We start from the raw sequence: 22,691 nt of genomic DNA, 5'->3' as shown, positions 1-22,691 counted from the left end.
GCGGACATTTTTTGTACGCAAATGTTCACACAACTTTTAGAGGATTTTTCATCACTTTTTTCACGTCGGAATTCAGAAAAATATTTCAAATATATAGAACTGGATGTTCTCTTTAACCTGGAAAAATTTAAAGAACTTCTGGGATAAAATAAACACGGAGTTCGAGTTTTGTGTGGACTCGTCTTGAAGCTTTCTGATACTTCTCGTACTAGTAAAATTGTCCTTTCCCGCTATGACATGACTAGAAGAAAAATGAGTGGCCCTTCGTCTGATAGGAAGTAAGTTAAATATTGTCTAAGAATAATAACAAATTACAACTTGCTAAATAACATTGAAGTTTACGTATGGATTGATCTTATTTATCTTTGGTTTCTTTCTTGATTTTGTAATTTTAATTTGTAGGAACTCGCATGGCAAAATAAAAGACAAGAAAAACGCTTTACCGTTCCTCAAACCCATTAGATCCAAGCAGCAATTCAAACAATCTCAGGTAAGAAAAATACATTACGGTAAAAGTTCTATTTTTAACATGAGGTATTTATAATTACCGAGCGAATGTTTCCCGTGGCGAAAGGTCATCAACTCCGTTTTGTTTACTAATTTTGTCGTTAAAGCTCGTCTCTTATCCTATTTGCTCATTGAATTTATTTGAAGAAAGTTTTTATAAAAATGAGAGTTTTTCGGTTTTTTTGGTGCATCGTTCTTTTCTTCTTCCTAAGCTGCATTTTTCCAAAAAAGGAAAATCACGATCTTCGTTTTCATAGCACCTCACTGTTGATCTAATTTCCCCCTAGCGTATTTTTAAGCCAACTCCAGACTATTAGATTTAACTATTAGATTTCCGACATTCTTAAAGTTTAGTTTTTAACTTTAAAGTGAAATTTTTATTTTGTATATGACATATAAGCTTTTTTTTTCAAGTGTCGGTAATTTTGAAAATCTAGCGACAGTATTAAATTTCGAATTAAATAAAGCTTATGTCTTAATAAATTGTCTGTTTTGTGGTAAGGATTTGTATTCCTTATAATCAAACGTTTTATCTAAAATAGATAAACTACAGTACAGTACTTCATGAATCATTTATAAAAACTTTTTTGGCTTCCAATATCATGAAAGACCATCTACTCTTTTGTATCCCTTTCTCGATCTTTTTAACAATAATCCATGCAACTGTGTTAAACTTATATGCTCTTTAATTCTCACATCTTCAAATAATTAATTTTACACAGGATATATATATGTAGATACTTCAATATGATTAAAAAAGACAGACGTAACAATACTATAGAAAAGGCATTTATTAAAGTGTGTAGGAAAAGTCCAATATCTTATTTTGTTTGGTCAAAACATCAGCTTGGCTTTTTAGTTGACTAAAGCTTATGCTATAACGCTGGCTGGGTTTAGAAAGGGTCTATTTTCTTTTGATATTGTTCTTCAAACAAAGCACTTAAAAACCTTTTTCAATAGTCTCTATATTTAGATGCTCTTATAAAGGGATGGCTCGCAATATTCTTTCACACTACCTTACGATTAACACCACTGAGCAAAAGACACTATGTACAAAAACAAAGCTAGATTAAGATTACTAGAAAAACTAATCAACATTTTAACTTTTTTAAGTTCTCTCCAGTTCCATGTCATATACATTGTATAGGTGGTTGCCATAACAACCATGCTATCTATTCTTAAAACTTATTAAGTGCACTTATCAAGGTATAATGGTGTGATTTGCATATGGCATATCTTTTGGCAAGATTTAAAAAGAAAGTACTTGAAAATTGGTAGCAGGTAGATTGGGGTATGATTAAGGGAGTCTTTGGACAAGAATAATTGGGCTAAATTTCAATAAGAAGTGAACAAAAATGGTGGTAATATTCAAATGATATTTATTAAAATAAACAAAACTAAATATTCTAATTAACTAGAATTGTGTACTATCCAAAATTCATTTTAAGAAGAAAAAGAGTTCTGATGAATTTTTGAGAAAGTATCTTAGACATTTTGTACAATTTGTTTTGCATAATTTTCAATGATAGAAAATGAAGCCTGAATTTTCCTTTAATTATGAAATAGAATTTCTGAATCAATTCATATTTTCAAATTTCTACAGAGATAATTGTATCAAATACTTTTCATTAATGATTTATATTTTACAGAGCTTTCAATTTATATTTTGTACTTCCCGGCCTTGGTGATGGACGACATATAAAAAAGTTGAAATAATCATCGCTGTAAAACTATGACATACTACTTTCCAAGACCTGTTTTATTTAATTCTAAATTTTAGAATATTTCATTATTGCTTAAATTATTGTTTTTAGTGAAGCACAAAAAATGCTTTGTTTTAGCAGATTTCTTTAGTGCACACTGCCAAATTTGTGATATCAATGTCATACTTTTTCATAAGCTTATTCTTTTTTGAACTTGCATGTATTTTTGGATGCATAGAAATTTTAATTATGGCTGAAAAGCTTCTATCTTACATTCATTAATTATATATTCTGAATGTCCAGACGGTGTAATGGGTTGAATATCTACCCCACAAACCACAATGTTTGTTGATTGGCTACTAAAGTCATGGATATACCATTCATATATTAACATTTGGCTTTCCCTTTGTTCTTACGCTCAACCTGAAACAACAGCTTCAAACTTGGAGTGTTCCATCTTTCAAGAGTATATATTACCAAATACCACTTGAGTTGCATGAGAATGACATGGATACACCATTCATATATTGGCTTCCCTTTGTTCTCACGCTAAGCCTGAAACAGCAGCTTCAAACTTGATCAAGTGGTTCATCTTTTAAGAGTATATATATTACCAAATACCACTTGATTTGTAAAGGAATAGTAGTCAGTTCAGGTCTTTTGAAAAGACAAAGATATAATTTTTGTGGGACATCATAATGGGGTCAATAGCTGTGGGAAAGGTCCCCTTCCATAATTCTAAAAATGCTGCTAGTTCTAGAAGTGTTTGTAATCACAACATGGTAAGTTCAAGAGAAGCATAAGTTGTGATATTTCCTTTTATATATTTTTGATTTTTTAAAATATATATTTCTATATTTAGCCAAAGCTGTTGCAAAAATGTAGGTTTAAATGTTTGCTACTTTTCAGATCATTTCTTTTTAATTTTGTAGTGTTTATTTGTTCAATATTTAAATGTTTTCTTGATTGATTGCATCTTAAACTTATAAACTTATACTGAGCTTGATTACTATTTTTTTAACACTGCAAAACTATTTAAAAAATACTTTCCAATAATTTTTTTTTTTCCACCCAGAAAATAGTTTCGATTTCAAATCAAAATATTGATATTAATTTGCCCAAAAACCTTCAACCAAAGGATCATAATGTATAAATATGAAAATTGAGATAATAAGACCAAACCTATGTGATTAAAAAGGGTTGCCACAAAAAGCTTGTTAAAATCAGTTCATATTTTTGTCATTCTCATTTCTAGCAGGATAATATTGTAAGGAAGTCTCTGGTAGCCTTCATGGTAATATTTGAGTATGGCAGGTTTTGACAAGTCATTAATAATTTCTTGTTAACTTTACTTTTAAGAGCCCGAGTGACCTACAACCAGGGGGCAGTTTTACTAGCAGTTATATTGCGTAAGTTTGAGCTCAACGTGACATAATGGGGTATTCAGATGCTGTTGCTTTTGAAGATGTTATTGCTGTTGCTGTTGCTTGTGATGATGTTACCTCTTTCTGGTAGTAGTGCTGCATATTCTCTTATTATAGTTATTGTTGCTACTACATCTGTCCTTGGTGTTGTGGTAGCTGCTGCATGATGTTGCATTCTGATGGAAGTGGTGATGCTGCTGCTGTTTCTTTTGGATTTGTATTTGGTGTTGCTGTGACTATTGCCAATGTTACCTGGGCTGTTGTTGACAGTGATGATGATACTTCAGCTGTTGTTTCTCTAGTTGCATTTTCTTTTGGAGGTGTTGTTGATGACGTTGCATGCTGCTAATGGAAGTGGTGTTGCTGCTGCTGATTATCTTGTTGTTGCTGTTTCTTATGGAGGTGTTACTTGAAGCTGTTTCTCTTGTTGCCCCTGCTGTTTTGCTTGTTATGGGGATGTTGCTTATGCAGGTATTGCTGCTGCTGTTAGTAGTAATGTTGCTGCTGCTGTTGGTAGTGATTTTTACTGCTGTTTCTGCTGCCATAAATAATTCAGTTTGGTTCAGAGTTCTAGGTTTGGTTGTTTCTGACTTCTCTTGATGGGACTGGTTGTGACCTGTGCACGTTATTGCAGTTGTGTTGAGAAGGCCTGTTACAGGAACACTATTAAATGTTTGAACGTGTTGCTTTCCGTTTTCAGAAGCAAAAATGATTTGATTGTAAAATACACGGAGGGAAAACATATGACAAGAAGTTTTCAGGTACTATTAAAGAGACACGTAATTTTTGTTGTTGTCGTGTTTTTCTAATACTGCACTTTTGAGTGGAAAGAAAGAAAGACCCGTTGTTGCAATAAAAAGTGAGCCCAAATCATCTAGTTTGTGGTGTTGCAGTGGATTCATGTTATTTGTTTAGGTTCCTTATGCCATTAAATTTTCGCGTTTTAAAAACGTTGTAGAAACTGTCAACGACTTTACCAGGAACATTGCCACATCTTGCCATAGGACCAGACAAGCATCACACCCAGGTTAGTATACATTGATCATTGGTGACGGTAACTATGGTAACCAGAAAACAAATAAAATAAATCAGCATTGTTTTTAGAAGATGACACTTGACAGTAATTAAACTGATAAACTTGTGGTCCTCTTTTAACGTCTCTTAGCTTGTTGAGGGACGGGACCGCCATTAACATGGTCATCAGAACCACATGAAGGTCTAACCATTTGCAGATGAAAATACAGAGGCAGCACCTTCTCCTCAGCTATTTCAAGACCCTGAGTGTTGGTCCGGCCGAGGCTTGAACCACGATCTCCCCGCACAACATACCGATGCCCTTACTAACTTAGCTAACTAGGTGGCGGTTTTTGCACCATCCTATTTCCCTTCCTAAGGCTTTCCAGTAAGACTGCATAATCATGCTGTTATGTTTTATCCTTAGATTGACGATCACAGTAGCAAGGATGCTAAGGTAAGTACTAGGAAGCGACAGGAGATGCTTTGCTCATATAGCAGGTTACTGACTGTGAAGACGGCATGCATTCTTATTGCGTTAACAACACACTATGACACACTATGGCACACTATGAAGTCCCATACTAATTGAAGATCCCTTTTTAATTGGCCCACTGTCAATTTGACTGTGGAATACACGATGCATACGTGCCATACTGTAATCGTGCCCAATGCTTTGGCTGCCCCTTCGCGTAACGGTGACATCCGTGTCGTGCGCCCTATCATAGTCATAGGACATAGACTCTAAAATAGTGTTATCCAGTCCAACATTACCATATTAGCCATTTCAAAGTTGAGGAAAAAACTGGGTCGATTGGCATTGCAGTGAATTGTGGGATTGTTTAAGGAGAAATATTTCCAAGATGGTGTCTATTTCTTTTCTTTTCCTTTAAAGAGCACCAAAATGTACTACAATGTCAACTCGACCCAGTTTTCCCTCAACCTCGGAATGGCTAATAGTGCAACATAAATGTGCGTGAAAAATCCTGACAATTGTGATCTTGTAATCCATCATGATATCCAAGTAGGTGTACGTGTCTTTGCACATTCTGTGATAAATCCTTACAATCCTTGCAAGTAAATAAAGTTATACTTGGTGCTATGTTCAACAATCAAGTTGGTTAATCTTGGTTGTCGTTTGTTTGTTTGTTTGTTTAGACTAAACATTCAGAACAGTTACCTCATCTGCTGAATCAGCAAAACCTTCTTAAGAGCTCGACCACCGGCAACAAACAGGTACGATTTAGTGTTAGAACTAAGGCGGAGTTGTCATTATTTTCCTCTACGGGCCACCCTTCCCCTAGGCGTGGTGAGGGGGGGGGGCATATAACGTTTAGACAAAAGTGTCCTAATATCTGTGTTTACCTTTAACGATCTATGGTTCATACATATGCTGACACTATATCTAATACTTTTGGAAAAAATTTCCATCGATGAATATGTCTTTTTATGAATTACTAATTTGGAATGACGTAGATGTCGTCAGAATCTTCAAAAATCTCTTATTTCTCAATTCCCTTATTTGTTAGTCTTCAGTCGGCTAGAAGAGTTTTTATCGCAAACAACTAGAATTAACATATACTATAATGCGCCCCGGATGATAAGGTCTATCTACAGTGTTCCAGAATTTGAAGTTAAGCAAGAAGACGATTTGATAGTAAAACCTATTGTAGATAACAACAAGTGAATACTAACCCTTTCGTATCCTTTAATCGTATTGTTTCTGTCCATTGATCGGAAGAAAGAGTTAACCTATTAGATAAGGCATCAGATGTTGCGCATGTGGTTGCCATGGGGACTAGTGGGAACCAATGTTTGTACTACCATCAAGTCGTAGGAAAATTAAAATAGACCCCAAGGTGAATAAACCAGTTACATGATCTGATTTTATCTTATGGACCCCTCTCGAAAGTATCGTGGATGTAACATGAAAATACAAAATTGTCACAAATTCCATTAAAAAAGTAATGATAAAAGGGTAAATTTTACACCGTGAAAAGATGAAAAAACTTACTGACCTTTCGGACGCTAGTCCTTCGTCGGAGTAAAAGACTACGACGACGAAGGACCAGCGTCCGAAACGTCAGTAAGTTTTTTCATCTTTTCACAGTGTAAAATTTACCCTTTTATCATTACTTTTTTGATGGAATTTGTGGCATTTCTTTTGTATTCCAATGTTAGCCTCGCGATTTTAAGAAGGGTGCATTGTCCGGTGTGAGGAGGAAAACAGCCATGATTTTGTCACTTCGCCGGTTCTCTATTCCTACTGCTCAACATTATAAGTGCTACATACGTCACGAGTAACACAGTTACCTGTATCAGTTCATTAGCACTTCAATTCATTATGTTATTTGTACGCGTAATATAGAGTACGGAAGTACAGAAGAATACCTTAATCAAATCACACAAAACTGGATTTCTTTTGTTATCTTTCTTATTAGTTTCAAGGCGGAAGAATATAGTGTTTAGGAAGAGTTGTTCTCTCAAATGGTTTTAGAAAATTCGTATGCCGGCCTTCCAAACTCCATCCACAATGAAGCAACATAACCCGCTGACAGCCACATAGTATATATTGGCGTTTAAGCTTATTATGACTATTTGGCGTTTTGGATTATTGCTTGTAGTTGTGTTCACGATTAATAAATATGGTCCGTGCTCTTTACTGTGTGTAGAAAAAAAACACTAGGCAAGAATTTTGCGTTTTCTTGAGAAAGAAGGTGAAAAACTTATAATAATCAAGGGTTTTTAAAGACTATTTAATGTGGCTGATTTGAATCCGCTTTCGCTTCTGTTGTGATAAATTTTGCTGTTAGGAATAAATTTGGTCTGTAAGAGCACTACACTATTTTGACAATTGAAGGCTTTAAGCCTGCTTGACAGTGTCTCTGCGCTTGTGTCATAGGGAGAACCACCTGGCATTTATATTATACTCGAATGCATGGTGAAAACCAAACTTAGGAATTCTCTCAATCAATTTTTCTTGCTAATGTTATGAATTTTTTGAGGTTGAAATTCGCGCGTTGAAGTCGATTTTAGTTTTTATTTGGTGTGTTTTATGTTTCGTTCCCCGTAATGAACAGACATGTTGAGCGATGCGAGTGTTCATTTGGTCAAGTGGTTTAACGTTATTTTGTTGATTGTCTCTTCTCGCCAAATGTTCAGTAATTATCGAGCTCCAGACATTGAAAAAAACTCTTAAACTATAACATGAAATGCTTGCCAAATTGGTTGCCAAATTTCATTACTCGTCAAAAAAAACCCTCATTAGTTTTATGTCAATGTGTGGACGTTACTTTTTTCATTAATGCTACGTAAACTAAAACGAATGAGAGATTATATGCCCCACTTTTTTCATTTTCAAAATGTTCGATTTTCTAACAACTTTAAATATCTATCAATTATCTACATGAAGCACTCTAATGGTTTTCCTGATTACCACCTTGAAATAGCACTTCAATGGGTTTGATAATACGTTGATGGCTTTTCTACCAATCAGCTTCATTTCCCACTACGTTATTTTGCCCAGACAGGTGAAAATGAACTATTAGAGGCATGCTATCCGGTTTTAGTGTATTGAATAATTCATCGAGGACTAACTTAAAGGAAAACGAAATTCACACCTGTTAACGCTGTAGCAACAAGATATTTGCTTTTCGTTCTACTGGTTTTGTTTTGTCGTGATGCGCGCGTAGAAACTAGGTGGATTATTTCGCCCCCCTGTAGATCTATAGTCTTACCCCCACGAAACTATTTTGGCCAACCCAAGAAGACGTGTTATGGACGAAAGATCTGACGTATTCCCCGTGAATCACTATTTAGTCAAAATTCCAGTGCGTTTTTCTATCGACTATGTAGCCGGGTACTTCACTTAGTAGTTTCGGGATTCTCTTCAAGATGGTCAAACAAGGTCTTTCATCGAAGAGTTCTGCTAAAAGCGGACTTTCAGTACAAGACACAGCTTCGTTGACTAAGGGACAGACGAGAATACGAATCCTTAAAGGCCTTGCTTCTCCGCTTACGAAAAAGGTCAGAAACGAAATCTTCTGGTGTATTTCTGTATGATTAAGTTTCTCATGAACCTCAGTCAGTCTGTCAAAAGATTGTTTATTGAGAGAAAAATAAGTATTTACCGAACAGAAACCGTTTATTTACGGTGTGACACAATGTTCATCATGCTTAGTAGTCTCCCACCAGTCTTTCATGTAAATGTTTGAGTATGTATGTACACCTTCGTTTTGTTTTCATAGCCAGTCAAAATATACTCTAAAATCAGAATATGTAGTTAGGTTGTATTGGGTTAGTATGAGTACTCGAATCGATTCGTTTTCTATCCGTTAGGTCATTCATGTCAACAGTTGAACCACTACAATCCACTCTTCTGTAGCCATGCATCATTCAGAACGATTCTAGTCCATTTAATTATCTTAATCGTTAGCACTTTCTCTAAAATTTAAACGAACAAAATCCTCTATAATATATATTATAATACTCAAAGTCTTCGGATTATTTCTTCGTGGCTAAGAACAAATTTTACAAGAAACGATAAAAGATTATCTTTTTCAAATGAAAAAAAGGATTCCAAAATACTTCACAATTTTAATTTTTGAGCAAAGAAATAGGGTAAAAACTGTGTACAAATTATTAATATTCTTCGTTTTCTCAATATTTGACTGGTTTTAATTTCCCAAGATTTGCAAATTGTCTTCAATTCTGTCAACTTCATTATTTTTAAGTACATACCACGTAAAATCGACTAAATTTCAAGAATACTTGCTCATAAATAATGAATGTGTGAATGACGAAAAAAGATATTTCTATTTTGAATAATTTGAATCCTGCATTGGGTAATGCGCGCTTCTTGCTACGCGCTTTTTGCGAACACGATATATTAGGCTACGAAGACATTGACCTACATGATTTTTTTCAAAGACCGTGCTTCTAAATCCTTTTCCGGACTTCAAGTTTTTTAAACTAAGTTCTTGGATTAGTCGTTCAGTGTTTTCACAACTCTAGGGAAAGAAAATTGGATTCATTAATGTTTAGCTGTAATAAGTTTATCGTTAAAGAGTATTTTTCCTATTTTCTTCTCATCTTTGCATTAAAATCTTAGTCTCTTTCATAATTATTGGAATCCCTCTTTCATTGATATTTTAATGTTTTCCATTAATGGTCGATTGCTCGATTCCTGAGCCCTGAACCTCAATTATTTCTCTTCCTTTGCAAAGGATCTACTAATCCTTCACTTTATTTTTCCAGGCTCAAAACCTTAATCTAACAGATTATGCAAAACCTACTATCCGAAAAGGACAGTCTGCCATTGCGTAAGTACTTTTATCTTACTCTTCCAGTTATTTTTCCTTAATGGTACTTAAGTTTTTTCGTTCTACTTACTGCACTAGACCAGGAAAAGTTTAAAAAACCGTACGGTTCCTTGACTCTCAATGGGCTTCATCTCTAAACCAATCAAAAAGCACAGGACGTGAACCTGCTGCAAAACGGAAACCATTTGAGTGCTATCGACGCTTTTTTTCAATAATACAAAATCTTCCATTCAAAAGTTTTCCTGTTTTTCGTTTTCTAAAACAATGTTACTTAATGAATTTTTCTATTCGATCGCGTCGTCCTTCATTTCCTCTTCCAATAAGAATTTCTTCACTTTATTTGTATTTATTTTTTCGGTTTTTTAGCTCACGTCTACGTCATTACCGGTGATTCAGTTGTGAAATTTTAATTCCAAAAACGAGCCGTTATTATATTTAATGTCGATAGTGCCTTCAGCTGCTAAAAATAGAAGCCGACATTCTAACATCATAGCACTTCGAAACTTTGGTGCAAAACGTGTATGCAAAGCTCTGTTGTTTCGCCACCCGAGTGAAAAAAGCTTTAAGAGCGAAGGAAAAAAGGCAAAGCAACGATAAACGTAAGGAAAGAAATGGAAAGAAAGAAAGAGATAGAATAGGAAAAAGATGAATGAGAACAAGAGATAGAAATTAATGGAAAAATAACAGAAACAAATGAAAAGTTAATAATGGGAAAGGAAAGGAGCGAGAAGAATAAAAAGGAAATTGAACAGAAATGGAAAGGAAGATAGGAAATGGTTTGCTTCTCTAATGAATGAATATAAGGACTCGCCCAATTTTTGAAACTCTGAAAAAATTTAAAGTATTATTAAAAGAGAACTAACTTCTTTGTTAATGATATGTTTTTACGGTTAAAGACAACTGTCCGGCTACGTTTTACAATGTTTTTACCAAAAATTCTCAAGTGTGGTCCGTCAGATTCGAATGTAGGCTCGAATCCCTTCCTCTCTTCTCTGTCTACTACCTAAAGAAAGCGATGTACTTGCATGCGACGTGGCTTGACAGGAAGACCAAACACAAGTAGCTCCTTATGCTATCAGAACAAAGCCATTTCCTTTCACCCTTCGGCTTATTTTTCTAGCAACTTTTTGAAGTATCTCAAGACCGCGAGGCCCATGTCAATGGATTTCCTTAATCTATCATTGGTTCACAAAAGGCTTTGCTACAAAAATAAACCCACTAAATTAGATGATATCTGTTATTGACTGTTACCATTCCAAATCACTTGCTTCTGGTTTAGATGCCGAATCAGTTACAAACAACTAAATTATGATATTTCGTTGCTTGAGCTTACGGTGAGTGAAATTGTTTTTATTTGTTGAAAAGTCACACATTTGGAATTTTTGAACGATACTCCTTTTCAAGTTATCTTGCCTTAAGTGGAAAAGCATTTTCTACCCTTCATTCTCAAAATCCTTCGAAAAATAACAACGAAACAGCCGCCATGTTGGTTGATCTAAACAGAGAAGCTAATGGTGGTAATAACGTAACATGCACCCCAAGAATTCTTGTTGGCCCCAGCTTCAGTGAATAGTATTCATAGTGCCCAAAGAGCATCCTGCGAAACATTTCAAATTCTTATTTTTCTCCTCCTTTTTTTAACACGTCCCTCTAGCTTTGTTTTTCACGTATGCGCAATTAGTGTTAAGTCTACTTTTAAAAAAAACTTACCGTTAATTATCAGTAAAAACGCACTCGAGGCAAAGTGTAGAATTCCATTCAATTTCTTGAGAATTTCTTGAAAAAAGATATCTAGAGTCATTATTTACAATTTTTTAAAGATATATCAATAACATTTTTCGTATATAAGAGCTAAAATGGTTATCATCGCGACAGGTCGTTAAAATCATACTTATTCTTTCAATAATCTTAAATTTAATTATTTTATTTAATTCTTGATTAAAAGTCACATAGTTACGATTAGCTATTCGTAATATTGCCGATTAACCATAATTCACAAGTTTTCTTGTAGAATAGCGAGCCCAGAATATTAAAAGGGCAAACATAGAATGTTTCGTGACGGCATTGAAGGAACAGTCAGAAGTTCCAATCAGCTAAACTTATTTACATGAGTGTACGTGCCAAGAAAGTTATTAGAACATGAGATCGATATCTCTATATCTCTTAGCTGACGTAAGAATCCTTATCTACCATGCGGTTTGCTAAAATAGCAATCTTACTTTTCCCGCCTTTTGTTTTTTGCTTCTATAATTACCATGTAGCACGCAGGGACATATAGCTGATATGTGTCGATTATTTGTGTATTACGGCGTAATGCAGGTGAAATGATGCAGTCTATAAGGCCTATTTGTTACTGTAACATAACAGATATGTATCGATTATTTATGTATTACGGCGTAATGTAGGTGAAATGATGCAGTCTATAAGTCCTATTTGTAACGCTGACATAGCAGATATGTGTAGATTAATGTATTGCGTTGTAACAGGGACAGCTATTGCGTTTATATTTAATGACCTACAATAGTTTCAGCTAATTTTCGTTTTCTAGAGCAAATAATTGCTATGCATTCTAAAATAATCTTAAAACTAAATATTAGTATTCGGAGAGGAAAAGTGCTCTACTTTTTTCGCTTTGTTTTTTTTAGGCTACAAAATGTTTAATGTCATTGGAAGGTGGAATTTTGGTTAAATCCCATAGAAATGTCACAGCTGAAATTAGAATGAATCTGAATCTAATGTGTGCGTCCTGTTTATAATTCTTAAACTAGCTCTTCCTTTAATATTTTATCCTCCATCTCGCTAACCTTCCGTTGTTCCATCTAGGCTTCCATCCTTCCTTTCATCCGTTCTTCATGCAGTCCACCCACTCTTTTCTCAGCCTTTCCTTGCTTAAGATTTTTTTTGCACCACTCCAACCTTCTTAAAATCCTCATATCCATCCCACAATCAACCCATCAAGAAATCATTAGTAAAGGCCAGACAGTGCGTGTGGTCACTCTCGGGATTTATTTACTTCTTCAGTGGTTCTTTAACGTTGCTCTAACGTAGGGTGAGGTAGTGTGGAGAGACGGAACCGCCATTTTACGTGGTACTAATTGTACTATTATATTTCTCCTAGACTTACGAGTGAAGAACACATCACTAAAGTTCGTCGTGATCCTAATGGATATAAACTGCCCATGTCACCAGCAAGTAAGTACCCCTCAAGAAGATTTTAATATACCAAGCATTTTCTGGTTCTATCTTTACCACGCATTTCCTGGTCATGTCTTCACCACGCATTTCCTGGTCATATATTTACCACACATTTCCTGGTCGTATATTTACCACACATTCCCTGATCCTATCTTCACGCATTTCCTGGTCATATCTTCACCACGCATTTCCTGGTCATATATTTACCACGCATTTCCTGGTCATATTTACCACGCATTACCTAGTTCTATATACACCACGCATTACCTGGTTTATATACAACACGCATTTCCTTGTATTATTCTACACATTTTCTCAGTGCTATCATACCACACCTTTCCTGGTCATGTGTGAGTCCCACATTTCCTGGTCATGTTTGGCCTTCATCATCTGTTATCGTTAATTGGAGGCATTCTAAGATTTTCCCCCATCTTCCTATTTTCCATTTCTGCATTTTGCGTTTATTAGTTTTCCTTACCTATCTATTTTTCATCTTATCATATCATTCTTTTTATTTCGCGCTCGTTTTGATGTGATGCAAGTAAGGCCTTTCCAGCTATATTATCCTCGAGTTTAGACTAAATTCACCCCTAACATTTTTACGATGCATTTGTTTTAATTTCCTAGGCAAAAAATTCCAGTTTCTTTCTCTCTATCACAGCAGACAATTAAACATTATCTTGAAGTGTTAAGAAAATAAAGAAACACTCACTCCACTCGGCCCCAGAAAAAAATGTTTTTTTCATGTTTCGCATTTTCCACTTTGCTTATCTATTTAATAGATCCTTAAAGATGGTTGTTTAATCTTGTTTCTCTTATGAAGGTATCTCAGCTGGCAGTCTGTCTAATATTATTGCTATTGTTGTTCTTTTTTCTTCTCCTTCAATCAGCTGCTGTCAAAGCGTATAGTGATCGACTCACTACATTCGAGCAATCAGAAATCCTTGATTACCCAGAGATCTGGTTCCTTGGGTTGGATGCGAAGAAGATCGAAGGAATGCCTGGTGGACCGCAGAATAATCGTAAGTCATTGTCAAACTTTTGATGTTTTAGAACGGCTTGTTAATTTTGATAGGTGTTGGCATACTCTGCTTGAAATACAGGTCCAGAAGTTCTCTTGTGCGCCATGTTTTTCTATTTCAGACTACGTGTCATTCCCTTGAGTATCATCTTTTCTTCATCTGCAACACATATATTCAGGCGATATGCGATACAATCACATTAGCATAGATTCTGCTTAGAGACCATGTTTAAGAGACTTCTTGTGCGCCATGTTTTTCTATTTCAAACCACGTGTCATTCCCTTGAGTATCATCTTTTCTTCATCTGTAACACCGGCGAGGCGATATGCGATACAATCACAATAGCATAGATAGACCGGCGGTATCAATAACCATCTTAGACATCATGTTTCTGTATTTCAGATCCTTTGAGCAACATATTTTCTTAATGCCTATTTTTTATGGATTTGCAGACTATGATGACGAGAATGGTAGCTACCTAAAAAGCCTGCACGATCACTTGATGTACAGATACGAAGTACTAGAGGTGCTTGGTAAAGGCTCGTTTGGACAAGTAGTTAAAGCAATAGATTATAAAACTGGACAAAATGTCGCTGTCAAGATCATTAGGAATAAAAAACGGTGAGTTGTTAAATGAAAGGATGGCATGATGGGCGCTGGTGGTGTTGTGGTGCCTGTCAGATGGGATAACTCCAAGCTACTTACAAAAAGAAACGAGAAAAAAGAAAAGAAAACAAGAAGAACTCCAAGAAAGGACACTAAGAAATACTTCAATGCAGCATAGAGAAGATGATGATAGTGTTGATGCTGGTTACGATGACGACGACGAAGATGATGATGTGATGATGTTGATGATTATGGTGCTGATGATGAGGATGACGATGGTGGTGGTGATGATACTGGTAACAATGGCCAAGAAAAGCAACGTTTTATCTCCATTTTTTCTGCCTTAGATTTCATCAGCAAGCTTTAGTAGAGGTGAAAATCTTAGAAAACTTAAGAAAAAAGGTGAGCATCTTTCACATAATATTGTATGATTTTGGTTATCACTACTACTGTTGCTGATATTGTGCCATTTGTCGTTTGTTGAGCATTTCAGTCCTACTTTGTATATTAAAATAACACATAGAATTGAACTTTAGCTATGATTTGTGTCATTTTGTGCAGGATAAAGACAATACCCATAATGTCATACACATGATTGATCATTTCTACTTTAGGTAAGTCTTGAAGTCCTTCGTTTTCACGTTACGTCATCTGGTGGACTTTAACAAAAGACTTCTCAATAGGTCCTTTTGTATCTGTCCACCAGCATGGCCGCCATGTCTTTGTCTTTTGCTCCTCTTGGGAATGGTTGAAAACAACCAATAGTCCATTTTCCTATTGCATGCCTTTAGTAAAATCTAAATCATTCATATCACTGCAACCCGTAGCCTCCTTTGCAGCCGTTCTTAGGGTCGTCACGCAAACGTTGCGTGACGACCCTAAGAACGGCTGCGAAGGAGGCTATGCAACCCGAAGCACAAATTCCAACAGGTTGTTAAAACAAATTGTTGAGGGAAACTAGAAACTTTGTCTCCAAGTTGGCATTCTCTGACTTTATTCATCATGCTTTCTTTATCATTCTCTACGGCTTTAACAGCCTTTCCTATGCTAGTCTACGGTGACGTTCTTGCCAATCATCCTAACACAATTTGATAGATTTTTTTTCTTGGTTTGCAGGAATCACCTTTGTATAGTCTTTGAATTAATGGGGTAAGTAATACCATAGATGAGAGAGGTGAGGGAGATAAAATGGGATGAGATGGGTTGGAAATGATGGATAGATTAATAATGGTATTGTTTGATTAATGGCTGGTTGAAAGAGTGAACGGACGGACGGAAGGTTAATCATTCAATATTTTTGCTTTGCAGGATAAATTTATACGAACTGATAAAGAAAAATAATTTTCAAGGATTTAGCTTGGCGCTGATTAGAAAGTAAGTTTTGGTATTGAGTTAATAGTAAAAATGGTTTTTATCAATATGCTTCTCGATTCTACAGCCCGTCATACAGTTTTGAACACAAGCACGCATGCACAGACACAATGTATTTTTATAAAATTGCTACATACTGGACACTAAGAAACAAGGTTCTTTTAGTGAAAGCGTTCTAGTATTTAAATCTAAACGAAGCAAAAGGATACTCAAACAAATAACTCGTTTTTAAACTTAAGAAACATTTTTTTTGTGTGTGTTTCAGGTTTGCTATTGCACTTCTACAATGCTTAAAAGTCATCCACAAAGAGAAGATCATCCATTGTGACCTGAAACCGGTAGGTCCTATAAAACGTCATCTGAGAAGATCCATTCAATAAATAGTTGGCTTAAAATTCATCAAGAAAATTTGGTCTCAAGCCTAACTGAGATATGCAGCTCAGTAGATCTCAGCATTTCATAATTGATTGTAATTAATTAATTGATTAATTAATTAATTAATTAGAACAATAGAATTCAAGATGGCCGCCGTATCGGTATGATGGTCTATAAGACGAATCATTGTATGCACAGTTTAATCGTATAGCACCAGACTGATTAACAATAGCAATCCGCGTTAACACATTGAATAAGATTAGGCACGGTCCAAATCCCTAATATTTGTTAACCTAATATTATGTTTTTAACAGGAAAATATTTTACTTCGACAAAAGGGACAGACATCAATCAAAGTGATTGACTTTGGCTCCAGTTGCTATGAGCACCAAAGAGGTAGGCAAATATCAAACACCCACATAACTTACTTCATCGCCGCCATGTTGGTGGTATTTAACAAAAGAATATCATTAGCTTGATTAGTTACTACCTCAAGCATGGCTGCCACTCTTTTTTAATTTGACTGTAATATAATTCTTGAAAACATATAATTTTTTCTTCTCATTTCTTTCCTGTAATTTTATTCCCACCTTTTCTCTACCTTCGTCTGCCATAACGATCGTCGTCTTTCCAAGTGTCTTCTAATCGTGTTTTAACGCGCATATTGCTTCTACCTTCTTCCGTTCCTGATTTGAAAAAATACATTTAATTAATCTCTGTTCTTTTTCTTCTTTTTTCAGTTTATACATATATTCAGAGTAGATTTTATCGTTCACCTGAAGTTATTTTAGGTAAGCGTGTTGCTCGTTAAGAAGACTACGCCGTAGCATGGTCAACGTAGCCTCAAGAAGTGGTAGCACTCTTTTTCATGCGCGCGCCATCTTATTAGGAAATCATTAGTCCTAAAAAGGACTTCAACCATGAATAAGACGACGCGGGCGCGAAAAAGAGTGTTTTCGCCCATTCCTCTTTGTTGCATCTGTGTATTATTTGCGATAATTCCTGTCTCATTTTCTGATTGGCTAAAGTCTACTGTACCTTGAATGCGTAATAAGCAACATTTCAGAAAGATTTCAATTGTGCGCGCGCAAAAGGAAACATGAATAAATAAATTCTAGCATTCCTCTTTGGGGCGCATCCTTATGTGTGATATTTCCTGTCCAACTTTGTGATTGGCTAAAGTCTACTCCACCTGGGCTGTCTTAGAGTAGTAGACATTAATAGTGAAGATAACTGCGAGCGCTTCAGAAAAAAAAATTAACACGTCGTAGTTGCTCTTAGGAACGTGTCTTATTAAATTCATTATGTGTGATAATTCTTGTACCATCTGGGCTAACTTGTCTCGTCATTAGTTCTCAGTAACGTTATGCTGATGTCCTTGCAGGATTGCCTTACAGTATGGCTATCGATATGTGGAGTTTAGGTTGTATCCTAGCTGAACTATATACTGGATATCCTCTCTTTCCCGGTGAAAATGAAGTAGAACAACTCGCTTGTATTATGGAGGTAATTATCCTATCAGTGAATGTTGTCTGCCCTTGGTTGAGAATGACTGATATGATTGGCAGACCCAACGCTAAATGATTGACTGACTTGCTTTTTGTTATAGGTCTTAGGTCTACCTTCTCCAAAAATAATAGAATCAGCATCACGAAGGAGATTATTCTTTGGTAAGTGGGCACGTCTTTACCTTGAGATGAAGTCTTTCCTGGCATTTCTTTATGTGCCACAGTTTCAAACTGTGTGAACTGTAATTTCTGGTAGAGTGCACGCACTAAAACCGTGAACATTAAATAGCACTAATTAGTACTATTTCATACAGAATCCTTTGTTTTCTATTGTTTAATTATCACTATTTAGTGCTAAAAATTAGTATTTGTTTTACGGATTTAGTGTGAGCACTCTACTGTCATGTTGTGTTTTACATTTTGCATGACCTAATCATGACACGGTCACGTTATGGATTGACGTCATGCGTCCAACCAATCACGGAGCATCCAATCAAAATGATTTACCCGTCTCGATGACACGGTCACGTACAGCTTGACGACACGCGCTGAACCAATCACGGCGTATGAGTTTACTGCTCTTACTTCCAATGAAAGTGATTTAACGCGTCTCGACATGACACGGTCACGTACAGCTTGACGACACGCGTTGAACCAATCATGGCGTATGAGTTTACTGCTCTTACTTCCAATGAAAGTGATTTAACACGTCTCGACATGACACGGTCACGGTACGGCTTGAGGACATGTGCTGAACCAATCACGGCGCGCGAGTTTATTTCTTATCCAATCAAAATGATTTGACACGGTCACGGTACGGCACGTCAGTATAGTATACGCTTTTACAGTCATGAAATTTGCCTTGGCTATGAAAAACTAATCATAGGTCACAATCAAAGTCCTGGATCAGATAACCAGGGACATTGGTTAATTCTGTATACACTCTTATTTGCAGATTCCAAAGGAATCCCACGATGTATCACAAACTCCAAAGGCAAAAAACGAAGGCCTAGCACTAAAGATCTAAGTACAGCAATAAGAAATAACGATGCTTTGTTTCTTGGATTCTTAAGGCAATGTTTAGAGTAAGTAAGCTATTCCTATGTCACAGTTACCCGTAGAGAATACTGTATATGCAAGCATTCCCAATAGAGTTAAGAGACAAAACATGGCGGCCATTGTGGTACCGTTAACAATGGACGCTAATGAGAAATCTTTTGTTAAATGGTACCAACATGGCCGCGATGACGTAACGTGCAATCGAAGAATATGGCGGAAGATGAGACAAAGGATAGCGCTGTCCGACGGATAAATCCTTATCCAGTGGATAATAAGTCGATGCTGTTATCCAATAAATTTGTCCACTGGATAAGATTTATCAGCGCTATCCAATCTTCGTACAACCAGGCACTTGGCACTGTTATATTATATATTATAGTTAATTATTTATTTAGGTAATGAATCCTGCCTTTCTTTCAGATGGGATCCTGATAAACGTATCACTCCAGACGAAGCTCTACAGAATGACTGGATATTAGAGGTATATGTTCTTACGATTCTGAGATAATTTAGCCAATGTCTTTTTGGTATGAATATGACTAAAGGTAAAGGAATGAGGTAAACTTACCATAAGCTTGGGAAGTCAACTAGAACGAAACACGATCAAGATGGTGGGTTCTACCCGAGGAGTACATTATCATCTTTGTTCAGGACAAAAAGATTTCTTATGCAAATCATTGTTTTAAGCTGGAAAACGATTTCTTATGAAAATCATTCTGTTATAAGCTATGCAAATCATTCTGTTATGAGCTGGGGAAAAATTCTTACGCAAATGATCGTGTCATAAGCTAAACCGCATCTTGACTCCATCATATCCTTCACAACTTACCCTGAAGAGGATAAAGTTTTGATCAAGAAGTCGGGACAATTTTTGTTTTATATTATTTCTATCTAGAGATACATTTTAATCAACATTATCTACGACACCTGGATACTATAAAAGCATTTTCAATACCAATATCGGATCTTGCGTGCTCATCTAACGACCGGTTTCAATTAGTTGAGATCGATTTTTTATCGCGCTGTCGTACGATGATGTAAATAATTCAAAATTAAGTAAAGACTTTTCATATTCTTGATATATTTTGGTACTTACTTGAATGTGTTATTACTTCTCCAGGGGCGTCAGAAACTTCGTGGTATATCGCGCATTAGTTCACGGTACCACCCATTAACCAGCCAACGTAGCAACCACGATGTTAGCTCGACAACAGACACGACAACAGCCAATGACCAACCTAAACCTAGTGGAGAAACCCAAGGTTGGATCAAGCGAAGCGCGAGAACACGTGAACGACTTCAACCAATCGGAGCCGACTCTAGTCATAATCCAATACACGATAACAATAACAATCTACACAAGACAACGTCAGGGACTGGTAAGGAGAGTATAGGGATTGGCTTGTTATCGAAGAGGATTACTTCCGGTGATGCACATTCAGCAAAAAATAAAGACAAAGATATAGAGCTATCAGCGCCAGAGAAACCCTCCAATGATGGAGAAAAAGAGGGACAGTTTTTACCTCCTATCAAATAGTGTTACCAAGTAATGTGTGAATTATAGTGTGTGCTTAGTCCCACATATAAACATGAGAAAAAATTAGGGCTGGATATTAATTAGATATAGGGGAGGGGAGGGCTGGTGCAAAATTGGAAAGATCTTTAGTTAGTTTTTCCCCACCCCACCCCCACATCTGTAGTACATTGATCCCTGAACTCTCTTACTTTAATGGTCAACCTTTCTCCCCTTGCATGATATTTGCCACCCTACCCCTTAATTATGCACCAGCCCTGCCCAGCATAATGTCTAATTTATGACCTGTTTCTTATTTTACTGTATTTTTATCTCTTATGAAAATCTCAAGTTTTTGATGACTTTAAATTATTTTTCAAGGTATTTATATTTTTTATCCAAGTATTTATTTCTCATTCCTCTGGAGGAAGAAGCCAACAAAATTTCTACAAATCCATTCACAATTTCTATTTCATTTTCTAGTTTTCCATTCCAAGAAAGAGTCATTGTAATTTAAACTATTACTATTGCTTGTTAAACAAGTTTCTATAAAGTAAAAATGATATTTATTATTAATAATGCTAAAAGGTTCTTTGTAAAACTGGAAATATTTTTAAAAGTAGTTTTAGATCTACTTTATTGCAAAATCTGCTCGTCAAACCAAACCGAATTATAATTTTCACGAAGGTCTCTTACTTTTTGACCACTATTTATTATCTATTTATTTTGTCATTCAAATGCCTTGTGTATATAAGAGTGCAGTGAGATTTCTTATAGCTTGTTGTAATTTTAAATGAAGTATTACGTTTTGGACTTACTTTTTTTGATACTTAAAACTAGTTGAAGCCAAATATGTTGTTGTTTGAAAAGGATGTTTCTTGCATGTTCAACCCAACTCGTTTTTGGTTTTTCAGTTGTATGTTTGACGAAAAAGTATTTTTGTATCATTTTAAATATTTATACGAAACCACCGGAAATATTTATTTTTAGTTTGAAATATTTTTAACAATTTGGTTTGGTTCGATTTTAGTCTCAATCAATAATGTACTGTATGGCTTAAAAAAGTATCTTGGTAAGATTGAACCAAGTTAAAGCAAATGAGTTTTTCTATAAAATATTTGAAGTAAAAAAAAAAAAATTAAAACAAACCGACTTGGTTGATAAGCTCATATGATTTCATGTTTTTCTTTAAGAGTAGTTTTCGTAAGACTGAAAAGCTCGCGGCACGAACACAGTCGTAATACGGTAAGGCCTACGCCAGACCAATCACATTGCGTGAGGATTTACTCTCCATCCAATCAAATATCCGAAACACGGCATGAACATGGCGCGGACACTGTCACGCCAAGGTCATGGCTCTGCCAGACCAATCACATTACCGAGAAAAAAAATCAGCCAATCAAAATTCTAGAAAACATCACGGTCGCGGCAAGTCACACATGCGGCACCGAGCTTTTACAGTCCTACGAAAATTGCTCCGTCTTTTTATTTGACTAACCTGTTGTTATTGTTGCAAAGTCACTCGGCCTTTTGACTTCAGTGGATTCTTTTACAAGAGACCATGGCATGCTTCAATAAATAATTATACTTCAAGTTTAACATTGGAAACCATATTTCTACTAACTAATATTGTCAATGAATAAAAAGAGCAAGAAGTCTTATTTGTTGTCAAGATTTATTGAATTATGATACATATACCTTTAAACAGCAACCTTTTTCTGTTCTCCTGCAAAGTGTGGTTCATTTTGGAAAAATGTTATCCAAATGCTTCGATGGCCGGATTCGGGGCGTCGTCACCTTTTGAAATGGCCTCCGACTGACGAAAGCTGCTAAGAGTTTATTTTAGTTTTAAGTTTACCGATTTTTGTTGTTTGTATCTCATGGTTTTGGTGGGTTTTAACCGTTAGAAAGAGAAAGAAAAGATGGCGGTATGGAATCGTTAGGAGGAAGTAAATTTATATTCTTGAGAATAAGATTCTTTGTGGAGTTGTATCGATATTCATGTGTCTTTTCACGCACTACTGTTAAACAAAGAAATGATACTCTAGGGAATGACACATGGTATGAAATGGG

At 35.8% G+C, this 22,691-nt stretch overlaps 1 protein-coding gene across 2 annotated transcripts; it reads left to right on the top strand.

Annotated features, from left to right (window-relative positions):
• The first annotated feature begins 36 nt into the window (after window positions 1-36).
• Window positions 37-22,279, top strand: LOC116302549 (dual specificity tyrosine-phosphorylation-regulated kinase 4). 2 transcript variants are annotated; one of them, XM_031711876.2, is made up of 23 exons: window positions 37-278; window positions 403-490; window positions 3,570-3,619; window positions 4,335-4,395; window positions 4,593-4,661; window positions 5,076-5,105; window positions 5,807-5,884; window positions 9,905-9,969; window positions 13,088-13,161; window positions 14,055-14,186; window positions 14,639-14,807; window positions 15,140-15,194; window positions 15,354-15,406; window positions 15,909-15,941; window positions 16,101-16,166; window positions 16,429-16,501; window positions 16,853-16,934; window positions 17,279-17,329; window positions 17,923-18,044; window positions 18,148-18,208; window positions 19,002-19,131; window positions 19,526-19,586; window positions 20,226-22,279. In XM_031711876.2, the coding sequence occupies exons 1-23, from the start codon at window positions 238-240 to the stop codon at window positions 20,640-20,642; spliced, it is 2,061 nt and encodes a 686-aa protein (XP_031567736.1). In that variant the 5' UTR covers window positions 37-237; the 3' UTR covers window positions 20,643-22,279. The 2 variants fall into 2 exon arrangements, with proteins under 2 accessions (XP_031567736.1, XP_031567737.1); XM_031711877.2 differs by lacking the exons at window positions 37-278; window positions 403-490; window positions 3,570-3,619; ... (2 more) ...; window positions 5,076-5,105; window positions 5,807-5,884 and adding an exon at window positions 8,278-8,674.
• Window positions 22,280-22,691: the final 412 nt, after the last annotated feature.

This window comes from Actinia tenebrosa, unplaced genomic scaffold, assembly GCF_029948245.1.
Source record: "Actinia tenebrosa isolate PJP-AT-01 unplaced genomic scaffold, QUT_ActTen_1.0 PGA_scaffold0__85_contigs__length_37466705, whole genome shotgun sequence".
In the NCBI taxonomy this organism is placed as follows: domain Eukaryota; kingdom Metazoa; phylum Cnidaria; class Anthozoa; order Actiniaria; family Actiniidae; genus Actinia; species Actinia tenebrosa.
Note: the sequence above shows the minus strand (reverse complement) of the source record. Positions and strands in the feature narration are given on the sequence as shown.